At 38.4% G+C, this 26,559-nt stretch overlaps 2 protein-coding genes across 14 annotated transcripts; one reads left to right on the top strand and one right to left on the bottom strand.

Moving 5' to 3' along the window:
- Positions 1-14,917: 14,917 nt before the first annotated feature.
- On the top strand, positions 14,918-19,454 carry LOC104245651 (uncharacterized protein PB1E7.01c). 11 transcript variants are annotated; one of them, XM_070170118.1, is made up of 8 exons: positions 14,953-15,092; positions 15,190-15,270; positions 16,460-16,485; positions 17,780-17,853; positions 17,951-18,031; positions 18,123-18,210; positions 18,667-18,746; positions 18,815-19,454. In XM_070170118.1, exons 6-8 carry the CDS (start codon positions 18,133-18,135, stop codon positions 19,071-19,073), a joined length of 417 nt encoding a protein of 138 aa, XP_070026219.1. In that variant the 5' UTR covers positions 14,953-15,092; positions 15,190-15,270; positions 16,460-16,485; positions 17,780-17,853; positions 17,951-18,031; positions 18,123-18,132; the 3' UTR covers positions 19,074-19,454. The 11 variants fall into 11 exon arrangements, with proteins under 11 accessions (XP_070026221.1, XP_070026219.1, XP_070026215.1 ...); XM_070170114.1 differs by having other exon boundaries at positions 17,775-17,853; XM_070170111.1 differs by having other exon boundaries at positions 17,657-17,853.
- A 252-nt stretch (positions 19,455-19,706) lies between these two features.
- LOC104245709 (uncharacterized) lies at positions 19,707-26,266 on the bottom strand. 3 transcript variants are annotated; one of them, XM_009801365.2, is made up of 8 exons: positions 25,381-26,266; positions 25,020-25,249; positions 24,272-24,493; positions 24,073-24,137; positions 22,294-23,917; positions 22,000-22,184; positions 20,965-21,151; positions 19,707-20,872 (listed from the first exon to the last, which is right to left on the bottom strand). In XM_009801365.2, the coding sequence occupies exons 3-8, from the start codon at positions 24,420-24,422 to the stop codon at positions 20,229-20,231; spliced, it is 2,856 nt and encodes a 951-aa protein (XP_009799667.1). In that variant the 5' UTR covers positions 24,423-24,493; positions 25,020-25,249; positions 25,381-26,266; the 3' UTR covers positions 19,707-20,228. The 3 variants fall into 3 exon arrangements, with proteins under 3 accessions (XP_009799667.1, XP_070026195.1, XP_009799681.1); XM_070170094.1 differs by lacking the exon at positions 25,381-26,266 and having other exon boundaries at positions 25,020-25,374; XM_009801379.2 differs by lacking the exons at positions 25,020-25,249; positions 25,381-26,266 and adding an exon at positions 24,695-24,831.
- Positions 26,267-26,559: the final 293 nt, after the last annotated feature.

The following is a 26,559-nucleotide window of genomic DNA, read 5'->3' as shown; positions in this document are numbered from 1 at the left end:
TGGGTCGGTACTGATGACCGACAACAACTGGTCGAACGGAACAACGGGTTGGTAGAAGAAGTGAAAATGCTGAGACAACATGTGGCAGACATGTATCAGGCATGGATGACTGGGAAAGCACCACCCCCTCCACCGCCAAGCTTCTTGAACTCTGTCATTACCCAAGCACCCAACACCATAACGGAAGATCCCCCATACTCTCCATCCCAACCCACTTATGGCAGCTTTCCCAGCTACCCGAGTAGCTCCATCACTCATCAACGCTACTCCCCTCCCCAACACTACTTCTCTCCACGAGACTCCCAAAGACATGCTTCACTTTCCAAATACCCAGCTCCACAAAAGGCCTGTCCACCCTCACAAGCCTACCGGAAGCCCCCTGGATCAGGTTTTCGGCCCAATCAAGCATTTAGGAACGAGAGGTTGCTAAAACGAGAAAAGGCTCTCACCCCTATCGGAGTATCTTATGCAAGTCTGTTTGAAAGGCTAAGGCATGCTGGCCTGATTGAGCCGCTCCCTGCATATACTCCAGATCCACGTGCAAGAAACTTTGATCCGGCAGCACGATGTGCATACCACTCCAATTTCAGAGGGCACAACATTGAGAGCTGTCGTAATCTGAAAAGGGAAGTAGAAAAAATGATCCAAAAAGGGCGGATTGTGATCAATAACAGTGACATAGAGCACTCGAACCCTATCGAGAACTTGTTGACGGAGGTTGATGATGTTGAAGCTGGTAATGGTCTTGGCAGTATTGATGCAAAGCTCAGTGGCTAAGATGCTAGGTTTGATAATTGAGAGGGCGCTTCGTTCCTTGGCTAGCAAGAGAGAAGCTTTTGATGGTTTATTTTGTTGTCATTTCTGTTCTCCGGATTATTAGGGTTGTAATTCGGATATTGTCTTACGTCAAACTTTCTTATCTTTCCATTTTGTCATAACGGTTTGTTTAAGTTTTGTCCAGGCTGTTTTAGGATTTTATTCTGGTTTGTTTCATTCGTTTTGTTATTCAAACCATTTCACCGGTAATCTAATGCAAAATCCGGTCTTTTATTATTTCCAGTCATCTTTTTGTTTGGTCCTTTTATCATTTTTGTTTAGCGTCGATTCTGGTGACATGCATGTGCACACAGTTTGGGCCTGATCTTAAAAGATAATCATAAAACCATTAGGAGGTGATCGGAATATTTAAAAGGAATAAAGACGGTTTGAGATTATTCGGAGCTCGAGTCATGTGGAACTGGGGCAAATAAAACATAAAGAAAAACCATAAATCAAGTGAGAGTATTGCCCAACGGTGCTTTAAAAAGGACAAAAGAAAAAGGCAAATGTATGCATATGGTTATCAAATCCGGCACAATCAGAAAATGTGGCGAATATTTAATGGTGTTGTTTGTGCTTGGCGTGTTTTGAAGATTGGAATGACGAAGGCATTTTATTCTGCTATCTAAACACTTTCTCCTTCGTTAACCCTTTGAGCCTTATTTATTTTCTTTCATACCCCTCTTTCGGAATCAGTAGCAAAGAGTAGAAACACAAACATAAAAAGATAAGAAAAGAAAAAGAAAATGAAAAAAAAACACAAAAAGAAAAAGAAAAAAAAGCAACAAAAACGAAAAAAAAAATGAAAAGAAAAGAGAAAAATGATAACAAAAAAACAAAAGAAAGTCAGAAGAAAACGGAGGAATTGGGAACTAAGTTTGACCTGATTCCTCAAAGAGGATACGTAGGCGCCTCACGGCTCGGTCATGGTGTAATAAAAATTAAAAAAAATAAAAATAAATAATCCCCAAGCAAGAAACTGGGGCAAGGGTTGCGCTTGTTGTAAACAAATATGGTTCTGAAGGTTGTAATTTTGAACCCCAAATTGATTTGTTTTTGAGCCTTTAATACCCTTTCTTTCTAGCCTATCCAAAAACCTACATTACGGTCCAAAGAAAGACCTTCTGATCAGTCTGCAAAAGACGCCAAGTCAGACAAATGAGAGTCTTACCTGTGAACATAACACTCTGTTCCACAGCATAATGGACTTTAATCCCCAGCAGAGAGAATCATACCGGCAACACTCCAAATACCCAGCTGGAAAGTGATACAAATGAGAGAGTCTTATCGGTGAAAATCTTCACGGACACCATAAGGCGATGAAAGCTGGAAAAAAAAACCAAAATGAGAGAGGTTTGATAATGAAAACCCTTCGGGCACAACAAGTCGAATAAGATTGAGAATCAGATGGGGAATCGCCAAATGAAGATCTTGAAAGACGATTGACGGTAGAGGATAGGCCACATGCGCATGTCATGACCATTAGAGTCGGTATCTGCGTTTGATAGGTTTTTATTTATAGTTTCTCTTGTTAAAGAGTCATCTTTTTCCTTTGTCTTTTATTCGGTTCCCTTTTTGTTTATCTTTCTCTTTTCATAGAAAAATTCCCCAGTAGAGTCTGTTTGGTCAGAACAAGTGAGAAATGACTTCAAAATCTGCCATCAGCTTTTCAATTATGCAATATGAGATCTGACTAGTACATCCAAGTGGTATAGTCAGCAAGGAACAAGCACGAGGCCAGTGTCAAGAAAGATATCTCCAGCAAAAGGGAATTGACAAAAGGATTGACGAGTGTCAAGAGGGATACCCTTGCCGAAATCAAAGGTTATAAACCTCAAGGCCAAGGCCTGTGGACAAATCAAGAAGAGCAATAGGCATGATTTGGGAAATTCATACGAGACTAAAAGGTCGGGAAAATGACAGTTTCCGAACTATGCCACAAAAGAAGAGGGATATCCCCAGCAGAAAGGGATCATTCCCAGCAAATAATATCGTCCCCGGCAAGTTTTTGGAACGCAGAGCAGGGAAGGAGAAAGGGAAAAGCCATCCCCAGTAGGAGTATCACAACCAACCACCACAGTCAAATCTTAAAAGGAAATGGCATTGATGGCAGAAAGGCATGCCACAAGGGAGATTGTCAAACTGGGGCAGAAAATTTTCCTTTTATTTAGAAATTTTCTGGAAGTCAGATACCCATTTAGGGAAGAATAAAGATAGCACCAGTTTCAAGGGAAGTGGTCTTTGAACTAGTTTTACCCCCAACATAACAAGTTTTAATAAAGGAAGTTGTTCCCCAGCGGACAGAACAAAATGATGAAACTTGTGCTCGGAAAAAGCAAAAGGCCAATATCATTCCCAGCAGCCTTCAGAAGAGTGAAGCACTAGTTTTGAAGGAATCAAAATCTTCCAGCAGTGTTATCCTCAACAGCGTTATCACCGGCTGATAACATTTTATCCCCAGCAATGTTGAGAGAGAAAAGTTTTGAAGGAGGTAGTTTTGGAGAAAAGGGGAAGAAAGGAGATTCCCCAATAATATTATTCCCCAACAGGAACAAAGCAGCACAAGGGAAAAAGAAAAGAAAAAAAAGGAATTACAAAGGTAAGTTTCTCAAACCTTTGATCTTTACATTTTCCTCCTAGGATAAAAGTCCTAGTCTGATGAAATTTTCTCCTGAGATATCAAATCTTAGTCCGATGAATCTTTCTCCAAAGCTCGAAAGGAGCTTGATTTATTTTTAAAAATATTAGAGTTGAAGTCAGGAGCCCGCCTGGAGAATGAAGGTGTTAAAATTTAAGAAATTATTGAAGTCAGGAGCCCGCCTATAGAACGGAGGTTGTTAAATTTAAGTTGAAGAAGTCAGGAGCCCACCTGTAGAATGGCAATTTAAATTTCAAGTTTTGAATTTGGAATATATTTCAGTCTTTACATTTAAGTTGAAGAAATTGGGTTCATCCGCCCTCGAATAGGATATTTTGGGTTCATCCGCCCTCGAATAGGATATTTTGGGTTCATCCGCCCTCGAATAGGATATTTTGGGTTCATACGCCCTCGAATAGGATATTTTGGGTTCATCCGCCCTCAAATAGGATTTTATTTTCAGAGTTGTTGTTGAAATCAGGAGCCCGCCTGAAGAGAGGAAAGGCGTTTCATTTTTAAAAGTTGTTGAAATCTCGCCAGCCTAAAGAAAGGAAAGGCGTTTTATTTTTCAAAGTTGTTGTTGAAGTCAGGAGCCCGCCTGAAGAGAGGAAAGGTGTTTTATTTTTAAAAGTTGTTTAAATCTCGCCAACCTAAAAGAAGGAATGGCACTTTATTTTCAAAGTTGTTGTTGAGGTCAGGAGCCCGCCTGAAGAGAGGAATGACATTTTATTTTCAAAGTTGTTGATGAAGTCAGGAGCCCGCCTGAAGAGAGGAAAGACGTTTTATTTTTAAAAGTTGTTGAAATCTCGCCAGCCTGAAGAAAGGAATGGCATTTTATTTTCAAAGTTGTTGTTGAAGTCAGGAGCCCGCCTGAAGAGAGGAAAGGCGTTTTATTTATTGAAATCTCGCCAGCCTAAAGAAAGGAATGGCATTTTATTTTCAAAGTTGTTGTTGAAGTCAGGAGCCCCCCTGAAGAATAGAATGGCGTTTTATTTTAAAAGTTGTTGAAATCTCGCCAGCCTAAAGAAAGGAATGACATTTTATTTTCAAAGTTGTTGTTGAAGTCAGGAGCCCTCCTGAAGAAAGGAATGGCATTTTATTTTCAAAGTTGTTGTTGAAGTCAGGAGCCCGCCTGAAGAGAGGAAAGGCGTTTTATTTTTAAAAGTTGTTGAAATCTCGCCAGCCTAAAGAAAGGAATTACATTTTATTTTCAAAGTTGTTGTTGAAGTCAGGAGCCCGCCTGAAGAAAGGAAAGGTGTATTATTTTTAAAAATTGTTGAAATCTCGCCAGCCTAAAGAAAGGAATGACATTTTTATTTTTAAAGTTGTTGAAGTCAGGAGCCCGCCTGAAGAGAGGAAAGGCGTTTTTATTTTTAAAAAAAGTTGTTGAAATCTCGTCAGCCTAAAGAAAGGAATGACATTTTATTTTCAAAGATGTTGATGAAGTCAGGTGCTCGCCTGAAGAGAAGAAAGGCGTTTTATTTTTGAAATCTCGCCAGCCTAAAGAAAGGAATGGCATTTCATTTTCGAAGTTGTTGTTGAAGTTAGGAGCCCTAAATGGGTAAAGAGGCACTAGGGAGGTGACTTACTCCTAGGTGAGTATCTAACGGGATCTAGAACTTAGGGCAATAATGTTATAGTTGGGATTATGATATAGCCAATGCACGAAGTTACTCACTCGACACCTCTTAGTAGTAAGAGTGACCTTGCCCTAATTGGCTTTCTCAAGCCCAATTGGGTGTTCAAGTTGTGCAAACAATGTTGGCTCAAGTCGGGTATTACTATCTCTAGGTTTAACCCTTTAATTAGGGCTATCAATCTCTTGAATACACCCTAATTCCTTGTTGGCCTGAAATTCCTAGACTTAGTCTCTTTTTCTCAAGAAGAGCCTAAGTCAAAAAGGCACAAATTAGTGTTTGCAACAACTAATTCAACATAGAAAGCATAAATCAAGCCAAATAACAATCACCCATAAACATTTAAGTCCTACAATAAAAGACTCATTAAATACCCACACTAGGGTTGAGCCACAACCCTAGCTAATGGGTTTAGCTACTCATAATTGAAGAAGAAATCATACATTGAGATGAAGAATAACCCATAAATTGTAATTACAAGATAAGATACTATGATTAGTTGCTAAGTAAACTACAAAATTACTCAAAATGGGAAAAAGTCGTCGTTCACGTGCTCCCTACTGATAATATGACCTAAAAATCTGAAAAGAGAGTATTTATACATAGCTAAATTTTATAGACAAAAATGCCCCTAACAAAGGTACCGCTGATAGCAAAAAATGGACCGCTACAGCGGTGAGGCTACCGTGGCCGCGGTAAATCAACCACGGACCGCGGTCTTCAGATTTTGGCTCAACTGCAGGTTCTCTGAACTTCTTCTCCGCGGACCGCAATAAACTGACCGTTGTTGCGATGGAGGCACCGCGGTCGCATAAAATTAACGGGACCGCGATAGCTTGAATTCCAAAAATGCCAACTCTCTGAATCCTTGCCCCCGCGGACCGTGATAAAAGGACCGTGGTCGCGGTAAGTCTTCTGCGGCTACGATGGATTTTATGTTGTAACGCTGCTTTGACTTAGTTTTGATGTTGTGCAGGTTTCACTCCTTTTTGAGCTGGTTATGACATCCTTGTCCCTTTTGACCAAACACTACAAGCAAGCACAACAAGTTAGATTTTGGGGAATACTTGTACACATTTTAGTCCAAAACTCAAGCAAAAAGGAGCATAAACTAAACTAGAATCCCTAGTTATCACGAGTATGAGGCCATGATTGTAGATCTAGAACTGACTGAGAGCCTTAGGGCTGAAGTGATCGAAGCCAAATGTGATTCCCTCCTCATGGTAAATCAAGTCAACGGAATGTTCGAAGTAAAAGAAGAACGGATACGGAGGTACTTGGACAAATTGCAGGTAATCCTGCACCAATTCAAGGAATGGACTATGCAGCATATACCCTAAGATCAAAACAGTAAGGCCGACACACTGGCTAACTTGGGGTCGTCGGTCGACCCCAATGAATTTAGCTCGGGGGCAGTGGTACAACTAATAAACTTGGTTGTTAGTTTGTATGAGTCCACCAAACAGTAGAGTACCTGGTCCTCTATGAGGTTATACTGAGAATGCTAGTTAAACTGAAAGTAAATGAGACAAAGGATTTTTACGTGGAAAAATCCCAACTCAAGGAGACAAAAACCACAACCTACACCTGTAGGCTTTCAACTTCACTAACTTGTAAACGCATATTACAATCCACTTTGTAATAACTCTATTCCAAAGGATTCAACTCAACTAACTTGTGGTACTCTCACCACAAGCCACTTTGTCTCTCTCTAGTTACAAAAACTTTAACTAACTTATGATACTCTTACCACAAGCCACTTTGTCACTCTCTAGTAACAAATACTTTAACTTATAAATAAACCTAGTCACAACATAAACTCAGAGAGTTTACGGATTTTACAAGAGGATTCCTAATCAACGCTTCTGGCTAAGCAGTTTAGGAGATACAATAAGAACAATCACAAAGTTACAACTCAACTAAGGACAACAAAATACTAACTTCGGGAACTGGTCCGTAGTAGCGTTTAACTTTGTTCTTCAAGCTCATGAGAATTGATTTCTCTGTTTTGCAAAAGGCTTGAATGAGAAATAGAAATGTTCAATTGATGTTTTGATATAAACTCAGTGTTGATACACCTTGATGACATCACTTGAAATGATGTAAGCACTTTAGTTGGTCAAGGAATAAGTGGGCACTGGAAATAGCGTAGTGCAGGCAGAAACAGTGCATGCGGTCACGTCGCTTCCAACTATGTCCAATTGATTTTGTACTACTATGAGGGAACCACAAGGGTATCGGGTCCTTGTTTGGTTTCCTATCTCTTGAAGCTATAACAGTTCACATTTAGTTGGAATCTGTTAAATAGTCCATATGTGTCAAGTTCCATATCTGGTCCTTGACAATAAGTTTGTTAGATCTTCAAAACATAAGGCAAAGACATTGAAAACCTATCATCAATGATAGAAAAAGTCACGCCGAAGTAAACTCAACAAGTTTGACTTGGTATTGGAGAAACAAATACATTGACTACTTGAAGATAGAAAGATTGCCTTCGGATCCCAAAGAATCGAGAGCCATGTGCACCAAAGCTGCCAGATTTAGCTTGGTCGAAGGGGCATTGTTCAGGAGATCTTTCTTCATCCCATAGCCAGATACTTAGGATCGGGAGAGACCGAATACACCATGAGAAAAGTTCACAAAGGTACTTTCCAGAACCATTCGGGTGCAGAATCCCTAGTTCGGAAGCAAATCTGAGTCGGCTACTACTGGACCGAAATGGAGAAGGATGCGAAAGACTTCGTACGAAAATGTGATGAGTGACAAAGACATGTTCCGATGATCCATCAATCAGGAGAAATGCTCCACTCGGTCCTGTCTCCATGGCCATTTAAGAAATGGGGATTGGAAATTGTCGGTCCCCTACCATGGGCACTCGGTAAAGCTCATTTATACTATTCATGACCGATTATTTTTCCAAATAGGTCGAGGATCTAGCGTTTGAGAAGGCCCGAGAGAAGGAAGTGATTGGCTTCATCTTGGATCACATAATATGTCAATTTGGGATACCATCCGAGATTGTTTGCGACAACAGGAAACAACTCGTTAGCAGCAAGGTGAGTAAGTTTTTCGAAGATCACAAGATCAATAAGATACTATCAACGCCTTATCACCCTGGTGGGAACGGGCATGCGAAATCAACGAATGAAACTATACTCCCTGAAAAAAGGTTGACCGGTTCAGAAGGAAAATGGAAAGAGATCTTGCCCGAAGTCCTGTGGACATACCATACAACTTCGAAATCGAGCACTAGGGCCACCCCATTTTCTCTGGTCTACGGAGCTGAAGCCTTAATACCAGTCGAGGTAGGGGAACCGAGCCTAAGGTTTTGGTATGCTACCGAAGAGTCCAACGGCGAGGACATGACCACGAGCATGAAATAGTTGGATGAAAAGCGGGAAGTTGCCCTAGTCCGGTTGGCCACGGAGAAGCAACGAGTAGGGAGGTACTACAACCGAAGAGGCAACCTCTAACATTTTCAAGTCGGGGACTTGGTATTGAGAAAGGTAACACTACACACCAGGAACCCAAACAAAGGGAAACTGAGCTCGAATTGGGAAGGACCATATCGAGTCATCAAAATAACCGACAAAGGCTCATATAAACTCCAAGCGGGAAATAATGTACAAATACCAAACAACTAGAACATGTCACACTTAAAGCGGTACTACTGCTGACGTATGAACTTAATTCCTTTTTAATTTTGTTACATTGCGGACTAATGTATGTAGGTACTCGGCCAAGGGCGGATGTGGCTATTAAGTCTGAAAGTACGTGTTGCACTCTTTTTCCCCTTGAACTAGTTTTGTCCCGAAGTGGATTTTTCGGGAAGGTTTTTAACAAGGCAACAGTAAAACGTGCTACCTTAGATTTGAATACCGGCCTTAAATCGAAATCGATGATTGATTACATCAGATCAATAGTATCCAAGCCCTCACAAATTCGAACTCGGATGCTGGGGGCCATTACCCCTAGATTAAGATTATGATCTTTAGCAAGAGAAAAGAAAATTTTATGTGTCAAAAGTTAAGGCTTGATGGTTAGAATTCATTGTAAGGGTAACCGTGCCCACATAGTCCACTCTAGCCACGAAACAAAGTTTATGCGCCTCCGATCATGTACCTTGCATCTTAAGCCATGAAAGAAATTTCTACTTGCCTTATACCTTATTATTGTGGATTTTACTTCTTTTATCCTGGAACCTAAAGCCCATGGGCTACCCCTACTTGGGGACTATTGACCGATAAAAACTAAGATGACCTGAGCTACTGAATCTCGAAGGCACAAGCCTATTAGGCAGTGCCCGAACATGAAAGGCCAAGACCACCCTAAAAATGGTTCAGAGACGTCCGAAGTCCATACACAGAAAGTAAGGCCCTTACGAAAAATCAAAACCTATTAAAAGGATACCCTCGGCAAAAACATCGTCTAAGACACTTAAGCATATTAAAGGCCTTCGGTTTATCGTAGATTCGAAGCCACAAGTAATCCGGAACCACCATCGAAATCGGGCCCCATTCGGACCTCCAGAGAATGGACGCTCTAGACTACATTTAATTTTATACTAAGGCATTAAAAACGATACGCAAATAGAAAATTGCTAATAGATGCTGGAAAGTAATGATACGATATTGCAAAAGGTGGAAATTTTATATATTCCAAAAATTATTTATAAAGGCACGACAAAATGGCCTCAAAATAAATAAAAAAGAAAATACACAAGTAAAAACTAAAAAATAACTAAGGCATTCACACCTGGTCTTCACCGGGGCTTAACTTGCCACCGGAACCGTCGGAATTCCCGGAACCCTCAGAGTTTTTGGGACCCTCAGGCTCGTATAGTTCCTTCGCCTTGGCCTCAAGTCTCTTGGCTTCCTCCATCTCGGCAAGAGTTCAAAACCTCGGGCATGGACCTCATCGAGGGTCTCTCTTCGAGATAGCTGCTTTACATACTTGGTCTTCGTCTTTAAGCAGGCATCGGCTACCTCTACATCGGCCTTATACTAGGCTAACATTTCCTCAACATCGAAGGAATCAACAGAAGTTACCTCCAACTTGGACCTCAGCATATTATATTCTTAGCCGAGGGCATCCCATTTTGTGATGGCCGATTTCAGCTGTGCCCCGAGTTTATCATTTAGCCGAGACCACTTGTTGGCCTTGTCTTTTACAACTCGGAGTTGATCCTTGTACGATGTTTGCTCCACTTTTACATCCTCTTTTTTCGGAGTCAACAGGTTTATCCTGCCCTTCCACGTCTTGGCCGTGGCCTTGACCTCATCCATCTCAGCCCGAAGTTGGTCGTTCATGTTTATCTTCTCTTGGACCTGCGAAGTTGCATTGTTAGTCTCCATGAGTAGCTTCTCGTTTTTAGCGTCAAAGATTATTACCTTCCTAACCAGGTTGGCATGATCCCGCTTCAAGGTCAAGGCCTCCTTCTGGGCCTTTTGCAGTTCGGCTCGGAGAATCGGGAGGTCCTTGAGGGCCTCGTCTTGTTGTTCACTAAGAGCCTTGTACATGTCCTTCTTCTGGACTTGCTCTTTGAGCTCGAACTCAAGCTGGTTGATCTCCAAGAGGGACCAGAGGAAGCTTTCATGATGAAGCACTAAAGCCTGAAAATATAACGAAGTCATTAGAGTATGAGGGTGTATGGATTGGCTTATAAAAAGTAGCTTTTAAGCTAAAAGCCAAAAACCATAAGTTGGTAATACCCAACTTTTGGCTTTTGACTTATTATTTTACTTTTTATCCCTAAAAGTAAGTGCTTTTAAGCACTTTTTATCATTGCCAAACACCACACAAACTAAAAAAGTGCTTAAAAGCCAATAAGCACTTAAAATAAGCCAATCCAGACACCCTTTATGACTAAAACCAAGCAAGATTCACAAGGGGTATGGAGATTAGACACCTTACCCGGTTCAGTGCCTGGTGTGCCTCATTGAAGAGGCCCGACGTGCCCACATCGTTCATTTTTTCTCGGTCCTCCTCGCTCACCAGGCAACGAAGGTAGCTGGCTACGCCCACCGGAGCGGACAAGGCTTGGGCGTCCGCTGGAATAGTAAGAACGACCGTTCTCTTATACTCGGGGTTCACACTTGGAGCAGGGAATTGCTTTACCAATTTTAGAGTCGAAATCGGCTCGCCCGCTCCAGATGGCACATCCTTTTTTGGGGCATCTAGGTGACCAATCCCGGAAAAGTCCTCCACGCGGCCAAGTTCATGCCATCAAAGAACGTATTAAGGGCATCATCGGGGCACTGCGCCATCTCGTTTGATTTCTCTTTGCCTGTATGAGCCTCTTTGAGCATAGACTTAGTATAGGATGACGTCTCCACGATTTCAATAACACTGGTTACCTCCTTTGGGACAAGAGCGGCTTCTCGAGAGGCCACGACCTCCATCTCTCCCATTGGCTCCCAAACTAGAGGGTGATCGACCTCGTGGTCATCTTTCCTGGTTGTTGTCTGCTCCCCCTTATTAAGGGTCAGCCCATGAGCAATGAACTCAAGGTCGTCATCCTCGTAATAATCCCTAAGCCGGTAGAGGGAATCAGAGTCCGGTACCTTAGACTTAGTGCTCTTTTTAATTTTTTAGACCCGGATGGTCACCTTCTTCTTCTTTGCCTCGGCATCCTGGGAGCCCGAGGACTTTCTCTTCTTTTTCTCATTCGCGGAAGCCCGGGCTGTCCCAAAGCGGAGGGTTCGGAAAGCAAGGACGGATCGTCGTACTCATCCAACGGCCTGAGCTTGTTTGTCTTAAGCAAACCTGTAAGAAGAAAGAAGACTTAGCGATGTGTAAGCCAAGAGTATGAAGGTAATCATTGGGGGGGGGTAACCATGAGAACGGCCGTCCCATTTGCCCTTCAAGAGCTTGTGCCATGCGCGCTCGGAGTATGGCATTTGTTTGCAGATCCCCTAGATCCACTCCTTGAAGCGGGGGACTGCATTAGGAACTTGGGCAACCACTGCACAACGACAAATACATGCAATTAGAAAAAGATAAAAGAGAATATCAAATACTCGAGAAGGAAAAGACTTACGAGAGGTGTTCCATTTCTCCGAGGACAGTACAAATTCGGGGGGATGAGGTCTTCGGTTTTCACCCGAACGAACCTCCCCTGCCAGCCTCAATCCGAACTACTTATTACAAGTTTCAATAATCTTATCCGAACTCCTAACTATTTAATTGTAAAATATTCCTTTTATGGGAAGTGCTTTTTCACCACATGTTTATCAGTTAATGCTTTGAATGTCTTTTTTTCTTCTTCTTCAAAATGTGCAATTTTGATTGGAAATTCCACTACTGTGTATTTTTTGTAAGACTTTATAAATATGCAAAATGCATTTGCGTGCATTCTAAGTGAATTGAGATAAGCTTGGGAGATGTCACTACTCACTAGCAACTTACAACTTGTTTGGAGGGTTGTTATGGATCGTTTTATAATGCAATGTATTGTATTATAATCGGTTTGATGCATATAATGTTTGGATAGATTGTATTATTTGTCATCGTTTCGTGATATTATGCACCAATAATATTAAGAATAAACTTACAATTTTATAAAGAAAAAATAAGGTACGGGGTAGAATTATTATATAAAAGGTAGGATAAAGTATGATTATCTAATAATAAGGAATGACAATACGAGAGAAAAAAATAAGGTAACGACGTGACTAAACCAAATTGGTGCTTTTAGTCGTTACATAACGATGGATTTAACGATACGATAAAATAAAATTTAAGTAACAATCAAAACGAACATTATATTCAAAGTAACTATATAATACAATACAATAAGTAACAAGTTGTTAAGAAAGCATACTTGTGGATATGAAAAAAGCCATAAACCGCCCTCGACATATAAATCGCAAACTTCTAATGCAACTTATAAACTGCAATCATCTAGTGCGACTTATAAATCGCAATTGTCTAATGTGACTTATAAATCGCAATCATCTTGTGACTTATAAACGTCTAATCCTCTTATAAATCGCAATCATCTTGCGATTTATAAACGTCTAATCCTCTTATAAATCGTAATCAACTAATGCGAAATTGCGTACCAAACAACTTATAAATCTCTGTTCGTAATATAAATCGCATTAAGTGAATGCGAATTATAAGGTGCTTTTACAGGCGATTTATGTATTAACTATCTATCTATTCTATACTATATTAAAAACACGAAGGCCCTTAGCGAAATGTCGTTCACCTTTTTTACCCTTTAAAAATAGAGTACACACTAGACAAAATTGTCATTTAATTATTTTCCTAATATTTAAGACTTCAAAATCGCCAAAATTTTCTATATTATCTTTTTCCTTATTTAAATTACATAATACCATATTTGTAAAAAAAAAAAATACTAGCAAAATCAAAGTAGAAACTAGCGTGTATTTTGAACTCCTATAAGGTTTAGGAGTGTTGTCTTTGTATAGAATTATTGCCGGTTAATTCTTTAAAATTTTACTATTTTAGTAAAATGAAAGAAAATTAATTGAAAGAGAATAAGTAGAAAACAAATAAAGTCTTGTGCAATTAGAACTCCTTTTTCTTTTTTAAATGTAAGATGTTACTCTTGTAGTGTGAATGCTTCAAACTTCATCACTATCCACTTTACAACAAATAACTTAAAATAATTAAAGGGTACGATACACATGCACTAAAATTTACCAAAAAAAAAAAAAAGATTTAATTTTAAATCAAAAACTATTGAAGTTTCCTATACATCGTAAATCAAAACCTATAAAGCTAATAAAAAATCTATAAATAAGTTTACAAAATATAGGAATATAATTTTTAAAATAATTATAATTATATTATAGTAATTATAAACTATAAGATATTTTAAATTTTTTGTTAAATTTATACATGTTAAAGCACAAATCCAATTAGATAATTGAAACATAAATAAGATAAAGAAATTTATATAACGAAATTAATAGTAATAAATTGCACGTATTTCTTTATAAGAAATTTAAGGATGAAATAGTAGAAAATAAGGTATATTATAAATAAGTCGTCATTTTTAATGTTTTTATTTTTTGGCATTTAGTCCTACTAATGATAGCTTCACTATTTTTTTTAATATTAAACTATTTATCGTAAATATTAACTCAATCATAATTTTTTTTTAAACTTTGTAATTTCAAGTTCATAACTATTGAAATCTCCTATCCATCGTAAATCAAACCTATAAATATATTACGACGAGTAAAAATATTATATATAACTAAGTTTACAAATGACAAGACTATATTTGGAAATAATATAATTATATTAATAATAGCTATAGTGTACTTTAAAATTTTTGTTGAGCTTTTGCACGTTAAAGCACAAACCCAATCAAATAAGTGAGGCATAAATAAGATACTGAAATATATTGGAATTATACGAATAAAGCGTATGTATTTTTTAAGAAATTTAAGGATGAAGTAATAAGAAAAATATTTATTGTAAATAATAAGTTGTCATTTTTTTCTTGTATTTAGTCCAAAAAATGACGATGCCTCACTACATTTTTTATATTAAATTTTTTATTATAAGATATTAATTCAACTATAGTCATTTTTTAGACTTTACAATATTAATTTTTGGGAAGCTATAAGACCAACCTTTCTATTCTCGTTTGTGTTTTGTTCTCTATATTAGGCCACCAAAACAGCAATAGTTTTCATAAGACCACATACATCCTCATAAATGACAATAAAGCATCTAAAATCTTATATCGATCATGATTTTTTCATTTATTGAGCTAACTAAACGAGAATAACAATCAAATTTTTAAAAATTTCTTTAACTTTTATTAGACAAATACATAGTTATTCATTAATATAGATACACGCAGGAAGTACTAATTTTTCTTAAAAACATTACACCTTCGCTATATATCACGCCCTTTCTCCTTGCGGTCGAAGAGCAGTGTCATTCTAACATCATCTTCCTAACAACTTGCACCGATTGCTTTCCCTGCCGATTTCCCTCATCGCTCGCAACAGGTTTGGCATCTGAATACCTCTTCACCAAATTGTTACTTATCTTTTTCCATTTGTCATCTTCTTCTCATATTTTCCCCCAAATCTACTTGCTTGTCAGATTTTAGGCGCCACTAATATTCCCTCCATCTATTTCCCCGGCTAAATCCTAGGCGATATCTGTCTCTTGCAAAGTCCAGTTGTAAGTTGCTTGTCAATTTTGTACTGATTTTCTTATGTGAGTACCTTAATCGTTTTCTTATGTCTCATATTTTTTTTTAAAAAAATTTTGAGAATTAGACAAGAGGGGTTGCTCTTATGGTAAGCAACCCCCACTTCCAACCGAGAGGTTGTGAGTTCGAGTCTCCCCAAGAGCAAGGTGGGAAGTTCTTGGAGGAAGGATGCCGGGGTCTATTTGGAAACAGTCTCTCTACCTTAGGTAACGTGTGTGTACACACTACCCTCCCCAGACCCCACTAAGTGGGATTATACTGGGTTGTTGTTGTACATGTTTTTTGAGAATTTTGATATGACTAGCATCTAATTCAGTTCTAGTTTTCACGGCTTTTGACCTTACTTTTCTATGTTTCTCTTTTGCTTTGTTTAATATGGTTATTGCTGCGTACATGTGCTTCATAATATGGTAGGAGTCATGCCCATCATCATAGGAGATGAAAACCTAGGTGAAATGGCTTATTTAAAGAAAAATTAAGTAGTTCACGTGCGTGTAGAGAAACTAGTATGAATCCATAAGCGCAAATTTCGTCGACCATTGAAGAGTGTTCTGCGCCGGCTTCACTCTGCAACTCTTTCCACCTCCGCCTCGCTGTCGCAACCACATCCGCTGATGTGTGTTGTTCTCATCTCCGGGAGTTTTCTAACAGAGTTCCATAATTCCCCAAGGGTTCCAATCACTCCTCCCCCAGCTGCCAAAGAGCAAGAAAATTGATAGTTTGAAAGGTTAGCAAATGCACAATAATAACTTAATTTTGTTAAATGGGGATTAGATGATCAGTACTAGTTTTTGTGCTTAACAAGTTCTTCAACTGATTCAACTATGTACCAACTCTTCACTTCTTATTTTCCACAAATTATTTGCTTTCCACACTCATTGGGTTAAAAGGAGCAAAGCCCTCTTATCAATTTGTTAATTTTTTCATGTCTCGAGGCCAACATGTAACACTTATACCCTGTGTTAGGTTTCTTGTTTGAGATATCATGCACTTAATTTTCTATGTGGGATATATTGGGAGTTCCAGAACTCTAAAGAAGCAAACTTTATCTTTAACAAAAAATGATGAGAAAATTGTCAGAGTAGTCACCATAGGGATAGCTAAAGAAGCAAATTATTGTCAGCTTTCTTCTTGAGCTGGTGTTTTATTTTGTTACAGGGAATTGCAGGATTCTGAAATAGCAGGTATAGTTACTTTTTGTTGTGAAGCATTCATGTAGTGTGTGTCTGCACTGTCTTTGTTATATCTCTGCTGCAGTTGACCTTTTTTTTTATCTTCTCTTTCGTTGCTGGTTGTTCGAGATTGGAAAAAAAAGAAGAAGAAAAGAAAACCTGAGTAAATTAGGTGTATCGGCTATCACACTTCTTCTTTTACCTGTTCTTTTTTAAGTATATTACCCGAAATCTCCCTGTGTGAGCTTCATAAAGTATCCATCCCAAGCTCGGATAAGAGAGTGGTGCAAGGGTACACAGCCGGTGTAAAAAGTAGTCTATCATTTGAATAACTTTCTCATTGGAAAGTGCCCACCAGGGCCTTAACAAAGCGGAATGGGGTACAGAGAGTTCATATAATGAACTAGTTTGGAATATGACATAGGTGACTGATCTAATTACTCACTTATCCCTTAGTTTAAGGTTTTTTTTTCCTTTGATAGGGTAATAAATTTCATCAACAAGGGTGGAAACTTAGACTGATGTGATAACCACTGCACCACGACCCCCTAGTTTTAGGCTTCCTGAGTATGTTAGACTTAATGATTGTCATTACTTCTTAATATCTTATCAACTACTAGGAATGCAAGTGGATTTTTGTATTGGTGATTCCAGATCGTTTTATTTTTTGAGTTAAGTCTCTGAGAGTGTTCACTTTTTTTCTCTTCTTATTTTTATATCTGGATATGAAGGCTTGATCTTTTATAAGCTCGTGATGTATAATCGGAACAAGATATCACCCATTTGATAATAGTTCACTTCTAGCGGATTCTCTTTATTTTTAGGCATTACAATTTTGACATGATATTGCGCACCACTTGTATTATTCCCCTATATTTTAAATTTTATGTCTTCATGTCCACGTCCGACAAACCCTAGTGTCCATACAGCTGCTACTCAGCTCCATACATCTTTAGTTCTATCAATGTAAAAGGGTTCCTATACTTCTACTGGATGCTATGAATAAAGTTGAGTTACCTTATCAAAGAAAAAAGGTATTCACATGCTGTGGCAAATGGATCACCCTTCTTGTTTGTGGCTCTTTCCTCTCGTTTGCTAAATAATGGTTATCAGAAAGGTCCCTTTCTTGTGCTTTCTTGTTTCTTTTATAAACCATAGAAATCTGCAGCATTTGCCTTCTCAGAGTCTGGAGATACATACTTTTTGATGCACCTAAAACAAGATTCAAAGAAAGCGTTTGTATTGGGATTCAAATAAAACTAGGGGAACACTTCTGATCTAAGGATTTGGCTGCATGACAGTTCAGATATATCAAAGAAAACCCAAATTTTGCATAGAATTAAACTCAACGCTAAGAAGGAGAGGAGATGAAAGGGGCAGGTGTTCAATGTTTGCCGTATATGAATTTCTTTTGTGATGACAGTTTTGCTGGGAGTATTCTTGATTCCTCATTGAGAATGTCATCATATTTTTACAGGTGAAGAAGAGTTTTTTTTGGTTGTGGTCTAGAACCCACTGCAAAGTAACTTATAGGGCCTCCACTGTTGTATCTTACCTGGTATCATTTCCTTCTCCTCTTCCTGTTTAGGTAGAAGTACTCGGTTTTAAATTAGTTGTTGTAATGCTGTGCAATTATGGTTGATGATTAGGTGGTTTAAAATGACAATCAGTTCGGAAGAGGCATCAAAGAAAACTTCACGTTCTCAATTGGTTGTGTTGAACAGGGCATTCAAATTGGTAAGTGTTCCTTTCTTAGACTATCTAAGATGGAAGTCAGATGTGTGTGATTGGCTATATGTATAGTTTTAACTTTTTGGACGGTAACTCTTCAAGTGTAACATGCATAGGCACTAAAGATAGGAAGTTTTGGTGTGTAGCATACATAAGGTTCTGGTTTAACTGGTCTAAAGTAGGAGATACAATGACTTTTATCAGGTCGTGAGGCAACGATGTTTATCTTAAAGTTCTTCTGAAAAAAGGGGGCTAGTAATTCATGATTTCATAGCCTAAAGTTAACTTGGTACTCATATCATGTTACTCCACTATTTTCCCACAACATATTTTCTTTTCCCTATGTAAATAACTGGAGCAACATTCTTGAAGTCGTCTAGGTACCTTGACTGATTGTACTGTTATACATGTTTTAGTTAATATAGACTGTTGCTATGGTTTGAATATGTGATTCATTTGCAGGCTGAGCAATGGGTTAACAATATGGGCTCTTCAGATGATGCTAAACCAAATAATGTGGTTCTAGAGAGTCGTCCACCTAGGTAAAATCTTCTTCGACATGACTATATTTTGTTGAAATTCCTAGGGTTAATTTCTTAGGTCCTCGTAGGCTTGGAATTGGTGCTGCAGTTCCACGTCAATCTCAAACTGTACTCTCAAATGACCCCGCAGAAAGAAAATTACGTGCTAAATTGGATGCTGAGAAAAGAAAAAAATTGAAGAGCTCTGAAGCATCAACAATTTCTGCCAAAGACGGGAAAGTTGATGAAGAAAGCGATGACGAGGAATTAGAAAGCAAAACAAAAGCGTTTACCAAGAAGAGGCCTGCGGCTTTGCCCTCGTCTCTGCAAGCAAAGAAGAAGAAGTGACTTTGCATTATCTAGCAATGAATACTTCGAGATGTGCTATAGTTTTCCTTTAGTATATTATTCTAAGCCTTCATCTTCTTGTTGCCATTTTGGAAGCTGCAGTTCTCCTGAGGTCTCAGTCTCCAGTTAAGAGAAAAGTTTTGAGTTCTGAGTAGCTGACTTAGAGTTTCAGTTCTGTTTGTGAGAGTAACAAATTCTAGCTGCAAACACTTGCTTGTGGATGTTGGAATAGGAGGGTGGCACCCAGGAAACATGTTTTTTACCATCTCACGCTAAAGCATATTCTATCTAGCTGCAAACACTTGCTTGTATGAAATTCATATTCTCTTGTCATGTGCTATATTACAATAATCCTGAGAAATGTCCATAGTGATCTTCATATTTTCCATGTTAAAAGAATGAAACAAAATTTTGTCTTCGCTTGCGCCATGGGCAAAACTCTAAGTTTAACAAGTGTTGCCCCTCGCTTGCCTTAGTGGCAACACATTAGTTCTGCCATGGGACAAACGGGGTCAAAAGTTAAAGACCAACCCAGAAAGTGTAATTTTTTGGGTTCGAGATACCAAGATATGACTTGCCCAAATGAGACAAATTGACAGCAGTAGCTTCAAGCATACTTAGGCTATCGTAGAGTGATACAAACAACCATGTCAAGGTATTATTTCTTCTTCTTTTTTCTCCTACTTCAATGTTATTTTCAGTTACAACCACTTTGTACTTACAAGAGAAATTTAAAAGATGGACCAAAAAGGAATGACCTGTGTCAAACGCCCAAAACCTCAACAACCAATCTGCCACGCAAAAAGAAAAAGAAGAAACTCAATATGTAGGTTCAACACACATTAACAAAACCAGAAACCACACATTCTACATCTATTAGAACCCCGGTCATTACCAGGTCACGACTGGGTTGAAGCTCAATCATATCATGAGATTTTCTCCAGAGAGGAACTAACTTTTGATATCTTAAAAAGCAGTTAAATCAAAGAGGAGTTCCGTGATCCCTTGAGTCCACACTCTTTATTTGCTAGCTTTTGCATGGAAGTCTGTAATCTGTCATAAAAGTAAGTAGTGTCTCGCAACAGCTGCATGGTCTACGTCGTTATCTAGAGTCTAGGGAAGTCTTCTCTTAGTCCCTACAGAGAGACAGGTCGGTCACTGGTCCACGCTACTGTCAATTTCATTCTTGGCTGGGAAGAGAGCATCTTCTTCGCACTCCAATGTATCACTAGATATGCTCAAAACTGTGTCCTCCACCAACTCTTCCAGAATAATCTCCTCCATCTCAACACCGATATGTCCAAGATCCAACCGGAGATCCATCCATGTCCCTGATCTTTCCATGTCTTTTTTGACAAGCTGGTCCAAAGAATGAGGAGTTGAATACTGGAGAAGATACCATTCTACTCCTTCCCATACTTCATTTATCAGGTCCATCCCTTTTGGAACAGGTCGAATGTTATGTTTACCAAGTGACACTCCGGGGTGACAGCCAAAATAGCGGTCACAGACTGCCTTAAGAACTTCATTTGCACAATCAAAAAGGAGCTTTTGATCATGAGAAGATCGGCTTGAAAATAACTCTACCTCGTCAAATAACGATGGGTCAAGAACCTGGTCAGACGAAAGCCACCTCAAGAGAAGATCATCCCAATTTAATCCTGAACCTAGAAGAACTGCTTCCACGTATTCAAAAGCGGATTCTTCATTTTCAAAACAAACTGTTGGACACACTTGTTCACTGATGGAAGTCACTGGTTCTTCAAAATGGATTTTCCGTGGTTGAATTTCTGGATCAACTGTACACATGTGAACAGCTACATTTCAGTTAGGTGTGCATAAAAGAAAATGATTCACGGTTTAAGCAAATTCTATAGTAAAAAGGTTTAACCTGGTCGGCATATAGTGCTGGAAGGACTGACATCATCCTCCACAAATAATGGCTCAAGCACTGAGACGGGACTAGGTCGCTCCATTCTATCAACTACACAGTTAGGATCTTCAGCTTTCCTAGGGCTTGAAAAGCATGCAGGTGAAACTGGTGGAGAAGATAGAGTTTGATCCTTCCTAGATGGATCCTGAAGTAAAGCAGAAGAAGATTATAGATACTGTAGCACCAAAGGAAAGGGCTCATTCTTTCAAACTAGTGTTAGATGAGCTTTTTTTTATCAGGTAATAAAATTCTGTTAAACAATTGGAAAAACTCTAGTGTTCGATGAGCTTATCATAACCTTCACCAAAAAAAAAAAAAACTTGAAAAATAGAACGAATTTCATTACAAGTTCAAATTAACTTTATAGCAAGATATATTTATACATAAAAATGTTAAGTAATGTTATTAAAGCAGGCAGTGTGATAAATTGTAAAATGGGAGACAACATATAATCTGAAAAAATTTGGTAAGTTCATTCGAAGGTACGTGAAGACAGAAACATTACCCAAAAAAAAACTAATTACACAGAAAGCAAAGAAAGGTAAGAAACCAACAAGAACATTTAATCTCTTTTTAAAATTTTATTTGTGACTACAAATTTTTATCATATAAAGAAATATGTTGCGGATACTGACATGGATTTTTTTTTTAAACAAGACTTATCATGAAAAAATACAATTAGATATTACGACCTTTTCCTTTTGTAAAATTATAAGATTTTAATTGAAGATTAGAGAATGAATGAAACAAAATTGTATGATAAGAAAGCTCTAAGAATTCATTTTTCCGGTGATATTCCAATAAGTAGCTTATTTGAATATCTATACTTTGTTAAAAAGAATTCTTTTTTTTTTTGAGATTTACTTTGTTAATGTTTTGATAAAATAAAACATGTATTTTACATTTTCTGTTATTACAATGTGCAATGCACAGGGATGCAAACTAGTAATACCAAAAAGTAGGCAACAGAAGTACTTAGCAGTCGCTACTTACTTCTTGTAAGCAGTCAAATGACAATTCAAATCCCTGGGCAGAATTTCCATCATCCACTGCATTGGTAGCGTCACCATCAATTTGGATGTCTCTGTCAATTGGAGAGCTACCAAATTCAGAAATAACACTCAACACTTCACCTTCTTCCAGGCCTTTGGTTTTAATAGTTTCTTCAATTAGATCTCCTGCAATGATTCGGAGACTGATTACACGATAATAGATTTAGAAATTGGCGAACATCGGACTGACAAATGAAAGGTCCCTAAATTCAAGAGATGATCAAGAGAAGAACACCTTTAGGACTTGTATGACCAGTTGAAGCCACGTCTTCATCCACTGTGTTCCCATTTTCACATGGAACCTCTACATTGGTGTACTCACTAGGATACTTGTCAGAACAGCTAGATTCTATCTCCAAATCTTGGGTGGATGGACTTGGACCCGTAACATGGTCATCTCGTACATGCTGAAGTCTGTCATCATTGGTTCCATGTATAGGGTCAGTAATAGGCTCCCTCATTTGGGAATGTAGCATACTATCCTTGCTGTTTTCTCTCGGACTGCAGCTAGGTGAACTGTTGTACTCGGGAAATGAAAGTATCCTCCCCAAGGATTTAGGCAACTGTCCACTACTCAACGTTGTTGTCTCATCTTCATTGTCTAGCATCTCCACAAGGTGCTTCTTTGCCTCGATGTAGATGTTGGGCATTCCTGGCCTAGGAAAATCAGATGCCTCAGTCGGTGAGACTGCTTCAACACCTTTCGACTTGACTATCTTATCCCCTCTCTTGATGCCCAGAGGAGATTTAGCAAATTTTTCAGTATAAAAATGGTCTCTATTAGGAGAACTCCATCCTAAATTTTCGCCAGAGATCCCTCTTTCACTGTTACTCCACTTCAGCTGCTCAGATGGAAATCTGCGGATGGTTCCTTCCTGAGAGATCCCATGACGATCCTTTCCCATTGCATGCTTGAGTTTTCTTTTAATTTCTGTGAATGAGAACTGGGATGTGTTTCTCTCACCCTGCATTGTACGTTTCTCGGCGTATTGCGAGTGCACTGGAGTGTTAACATTGGTTTGAGCACTAGGTGATTGCAAGCCCACTGGTCCAGGCTTCAAAATAATGATTTTACTTGAAGGTCGGGGTGTCTCATCTTCCATTGGGGGGTAAATTTCTTGAGACTTGCTCCTCCTCCTGAAAAATTTGCGTTGTTTGTGGTTTATGACGTCATCTGTTTTTGCATGAACTCGGTTTTCCTTTGACATATTAGATTCTGGAATCAAGTTAGGTTTCTGCTTTTCCTCAAACTGAGCATCCTCCAAACTTCCAATTTGCTTTAACAGCCTTGAATTTGGATCTTGTAGGAGTGTCAAGATAAATTCCTTATTTGAGCTTAGTGTTTGCAGAGCATCCATAAACTCTTTTGATTGGAGAGTCTTGTTATCATCTCCCAGTTGTTTATTGTTTCTTGATCTCTGATTTATAAACACCTCAATCGCTGCATTTAACTTTTCTTCAACAACTGGCTGAGTCTGATCTGACTGCTTGTTATGATCATTATGTAAATCTTGGCGGACCTTCACAAACTTACGACTTTTCTGATGAATCTGGCGGAGTTCTTCCATTACAATGTCCAGATCATCGAGGGCCTTCCCTCCAGAATCTTCAAGATAAGGTGCTTCAGACCTCAAATTTCCGTTATCATCTAAATCATGAAAGTGTGTATTACTCGATCTGCGTGTTCGCCTGCTGTTCTTTCTTGCACGCCATGATTTTTGTGAATTAAACTCCTCTGCATCTATTTCAGAGCCATTACCCTGATTTTTCAGGCTTTGCTCATTCACCATTTCTTCTTCCATCAGCTCCTTTACACTTGTTTTAGGATCAGGTACTGCTACCTCACTTTCTTCATTATCCTAAAATCATCAATACCATACATTTTATCATGCCAGCATATGTACAAACAAAAAACTGTTAGAAATAAGCGTAAATGCTAAAGCGTCTTCAAAGCCTTTTGTTCCAAAAGAATTATATTTTCAATATACAGTCACAATGTTGCCTCATAACATACCTCAATATTCAGTCTATTGTCAGTGGGATCTGGTAATTCCTGCATAGAGCTTGAACAAGCAGAATCTGCAGAAGACAAAACAACGTGATTTTGTTGGACGAGGGGAGGGGATGAGAGAATTGACATCAGACGGTAGAAAGCTGCAAACAAAGAACAGAGACAGATTCATCTCTAAGAGTGAGGATTATAGATATCTTACCAACAGCTGGTTTGCTTCCTCGCTTTCTATCTGAGAGTAACTTTCTAGTGGTTCGACCATGACGAAAATCAAAGATGCTAATCAAACCCCAAATGCAACCCGCTCGATCCTTCTCATATCTCAGAGCGGGTCGCTGTGATCTCTTTGCCATGTTTGGGAACTTATTAAATTTCAGTGCACTCTATTCAATTCTCGATACTACGATATCCTCTCTGCTCAAGTCTGGTCAAGAAGAAAAGAACTTAGATTAAGGACATATAATTGGAAACTCCTTAAGATTCTGAATCAAGGAAAAGGAATTGAAACAACATAGACTCCATAGCAAATGAATGCAGCTAAATAGCCAATAAATATCCTAGTTAGAAAAATCAAATTATTATTTCCAATGGACTAGGCTATGTTGCATTTTCTAAATGGACTCACCTTCAGATCTCTTCCAATAAAAGCAATAAAAAGTTTGCAACAAACAGAACGGAAGGATCATGAAAATTCTACTAATATACAAAATATGGAATATCACTACGGCGAAAGCGGAGATACTTCCAAGATCATATCAATTGCAGTAGTGAAAAGTGGTTGATAAAAGGAACCAATAGAAAACTTTTACCAAAATTTTGGAACCTTGAGAACCAACTAAAGAAGAAGGCAACAAATATGTAGCAAAGTGTACATAAAAACCAAAAGACAATTCCCTCTTCAACTCCACAAGTTTCCCAACAGAGTAAAGCTAAAGGAACTGTAGACTTACCTAGTTGGCAACGAATCAAAAATTTGCTTTTTCCCTTTTCAAGAACAATCTTTAACACTACTTCCAATAAGGGCAGTGCAATCTCCCCCAAAAAACAATACTACATGGAAAGCAATTTGGCTCCACTACAAAAACTTCAGCACTTCATTTCACACACAGAGAGCAAAAACTTCAACTTTTCTCCAACCAACAACTTTGCCAGCAAAATGGCCCTTCAACTATTGAGAAAACTGTTTCAGACACAGAATGCGGCATCAGCAAATCATAAAGAACCTCAAAGATCACTTCTTTGTACTTTTTTGTCGGCAGAAACTTGAAAACCCAAAATTCCTTTTTTTATGAATGAGAGAAAAAAATTCACCTTTTTAATCAATTAAGAGGCACCCCCACAAAGAGGATTTCACCAAGATTGAAACTTTTTGCCTCATGAATCATGCAATTAAGAGTAAACCAAACAGGGATCAGTCAGAATGACAATTTCTTCTCCTTTGGCACGTTGAACAGAATAAAATATCTTTTTTTTTCTTCTTATAGCACTAGATATATTAAAAAAAACTATATTGAAAGGGATTTTATCAACTCAGAGAGGGTCAAGGAAAGAGGAAGTATAGCACCTAACAATAATTCAATACTCAGAACTCTTCTTTTTTACTTTATTTCTTTTGGCTATAAGAGTATCTATACCGACCAAAAAGATAAAAAGAAAGAACCCCAGATGACTAAAACACCGACCCACGTATTTACACAAAGAAAATTAGCTGTGGTCCGTGGGGCAGCCATTAAAGACCAAAGAAGTTGGAGAAAAAAAAAAAAGCAAACTCGGAACTGGAAAGTAAAGATGCTACTGTGTGTGTGTGAGAGAGAGAGAGAGAGAAAGAAAGAGAAAGGGGTTTAGGCATTTAGGGTGGTGGACACTTAAGCTGATGAAGAAGAAGAAGAGTTCTTGACACCTGGGATTCTAATGGTGGGACCAATACAAATGGAGCTTCCCACTATAGGAAAAGTTCTTTTGCCACTTGTATTTTTTTTTGTTTCTTTTCTTGGTCTTATTTTTCATCAATCTTTTTCCTAAATCAGATTTTCAACTCCACGTTCATCAACATATAGATATCATCACTGACACCACCCCCCACATCTGTCTCACACCACTATGCAAAAATTGGTGTTTTTTTTTTGCATTTTGATTTTGATTTTGATTGTGAGTTATGTGTTAAATCAGACAAAAACGTATGAGCATCGGATTCATACGCGTTGAAATAGAGAGGGGAGAAAAAGAAATAGAGAAATAACTGTGAGCGTTATTACACTTTTTTTGGTAGAAAATTGACTTCTAGTTTTAATGTACTGTATACTAGTAGCTGTGGATGATAGGGAAAGGTGATATGTGTGGAATTATGTGAAAATTACAAGGACAAGACTGACATTTACATTTTCTTTTTTAAGCAGACAAAATAAATAATCTGATCCAGGTGTTATGTATTTAATTAATTTCCACTTGGATTTGAATTTGATACTTTTTTTTTAAAACTAAACTATGTTA

The sequence above is a fragment of the Nicotiana sylvestris genome, chromosome 1, assembly GCF_000393655.2.
Source record: "Nicotiana sylvestris chromosome 1, ASM39365v2, whole genome shotgun sequence".
In the NCBI taxonomy this organism is placed as follows: Eukaryota; Viridiplantae; Streptophyta; class Magnoliopsida; order Solanales; family Solanaceae; genus Nicotiana; species Nicotiana sylvestris.
This window is presented reverse-complemented; position numbering and strand designations above follow the sequence as displayed.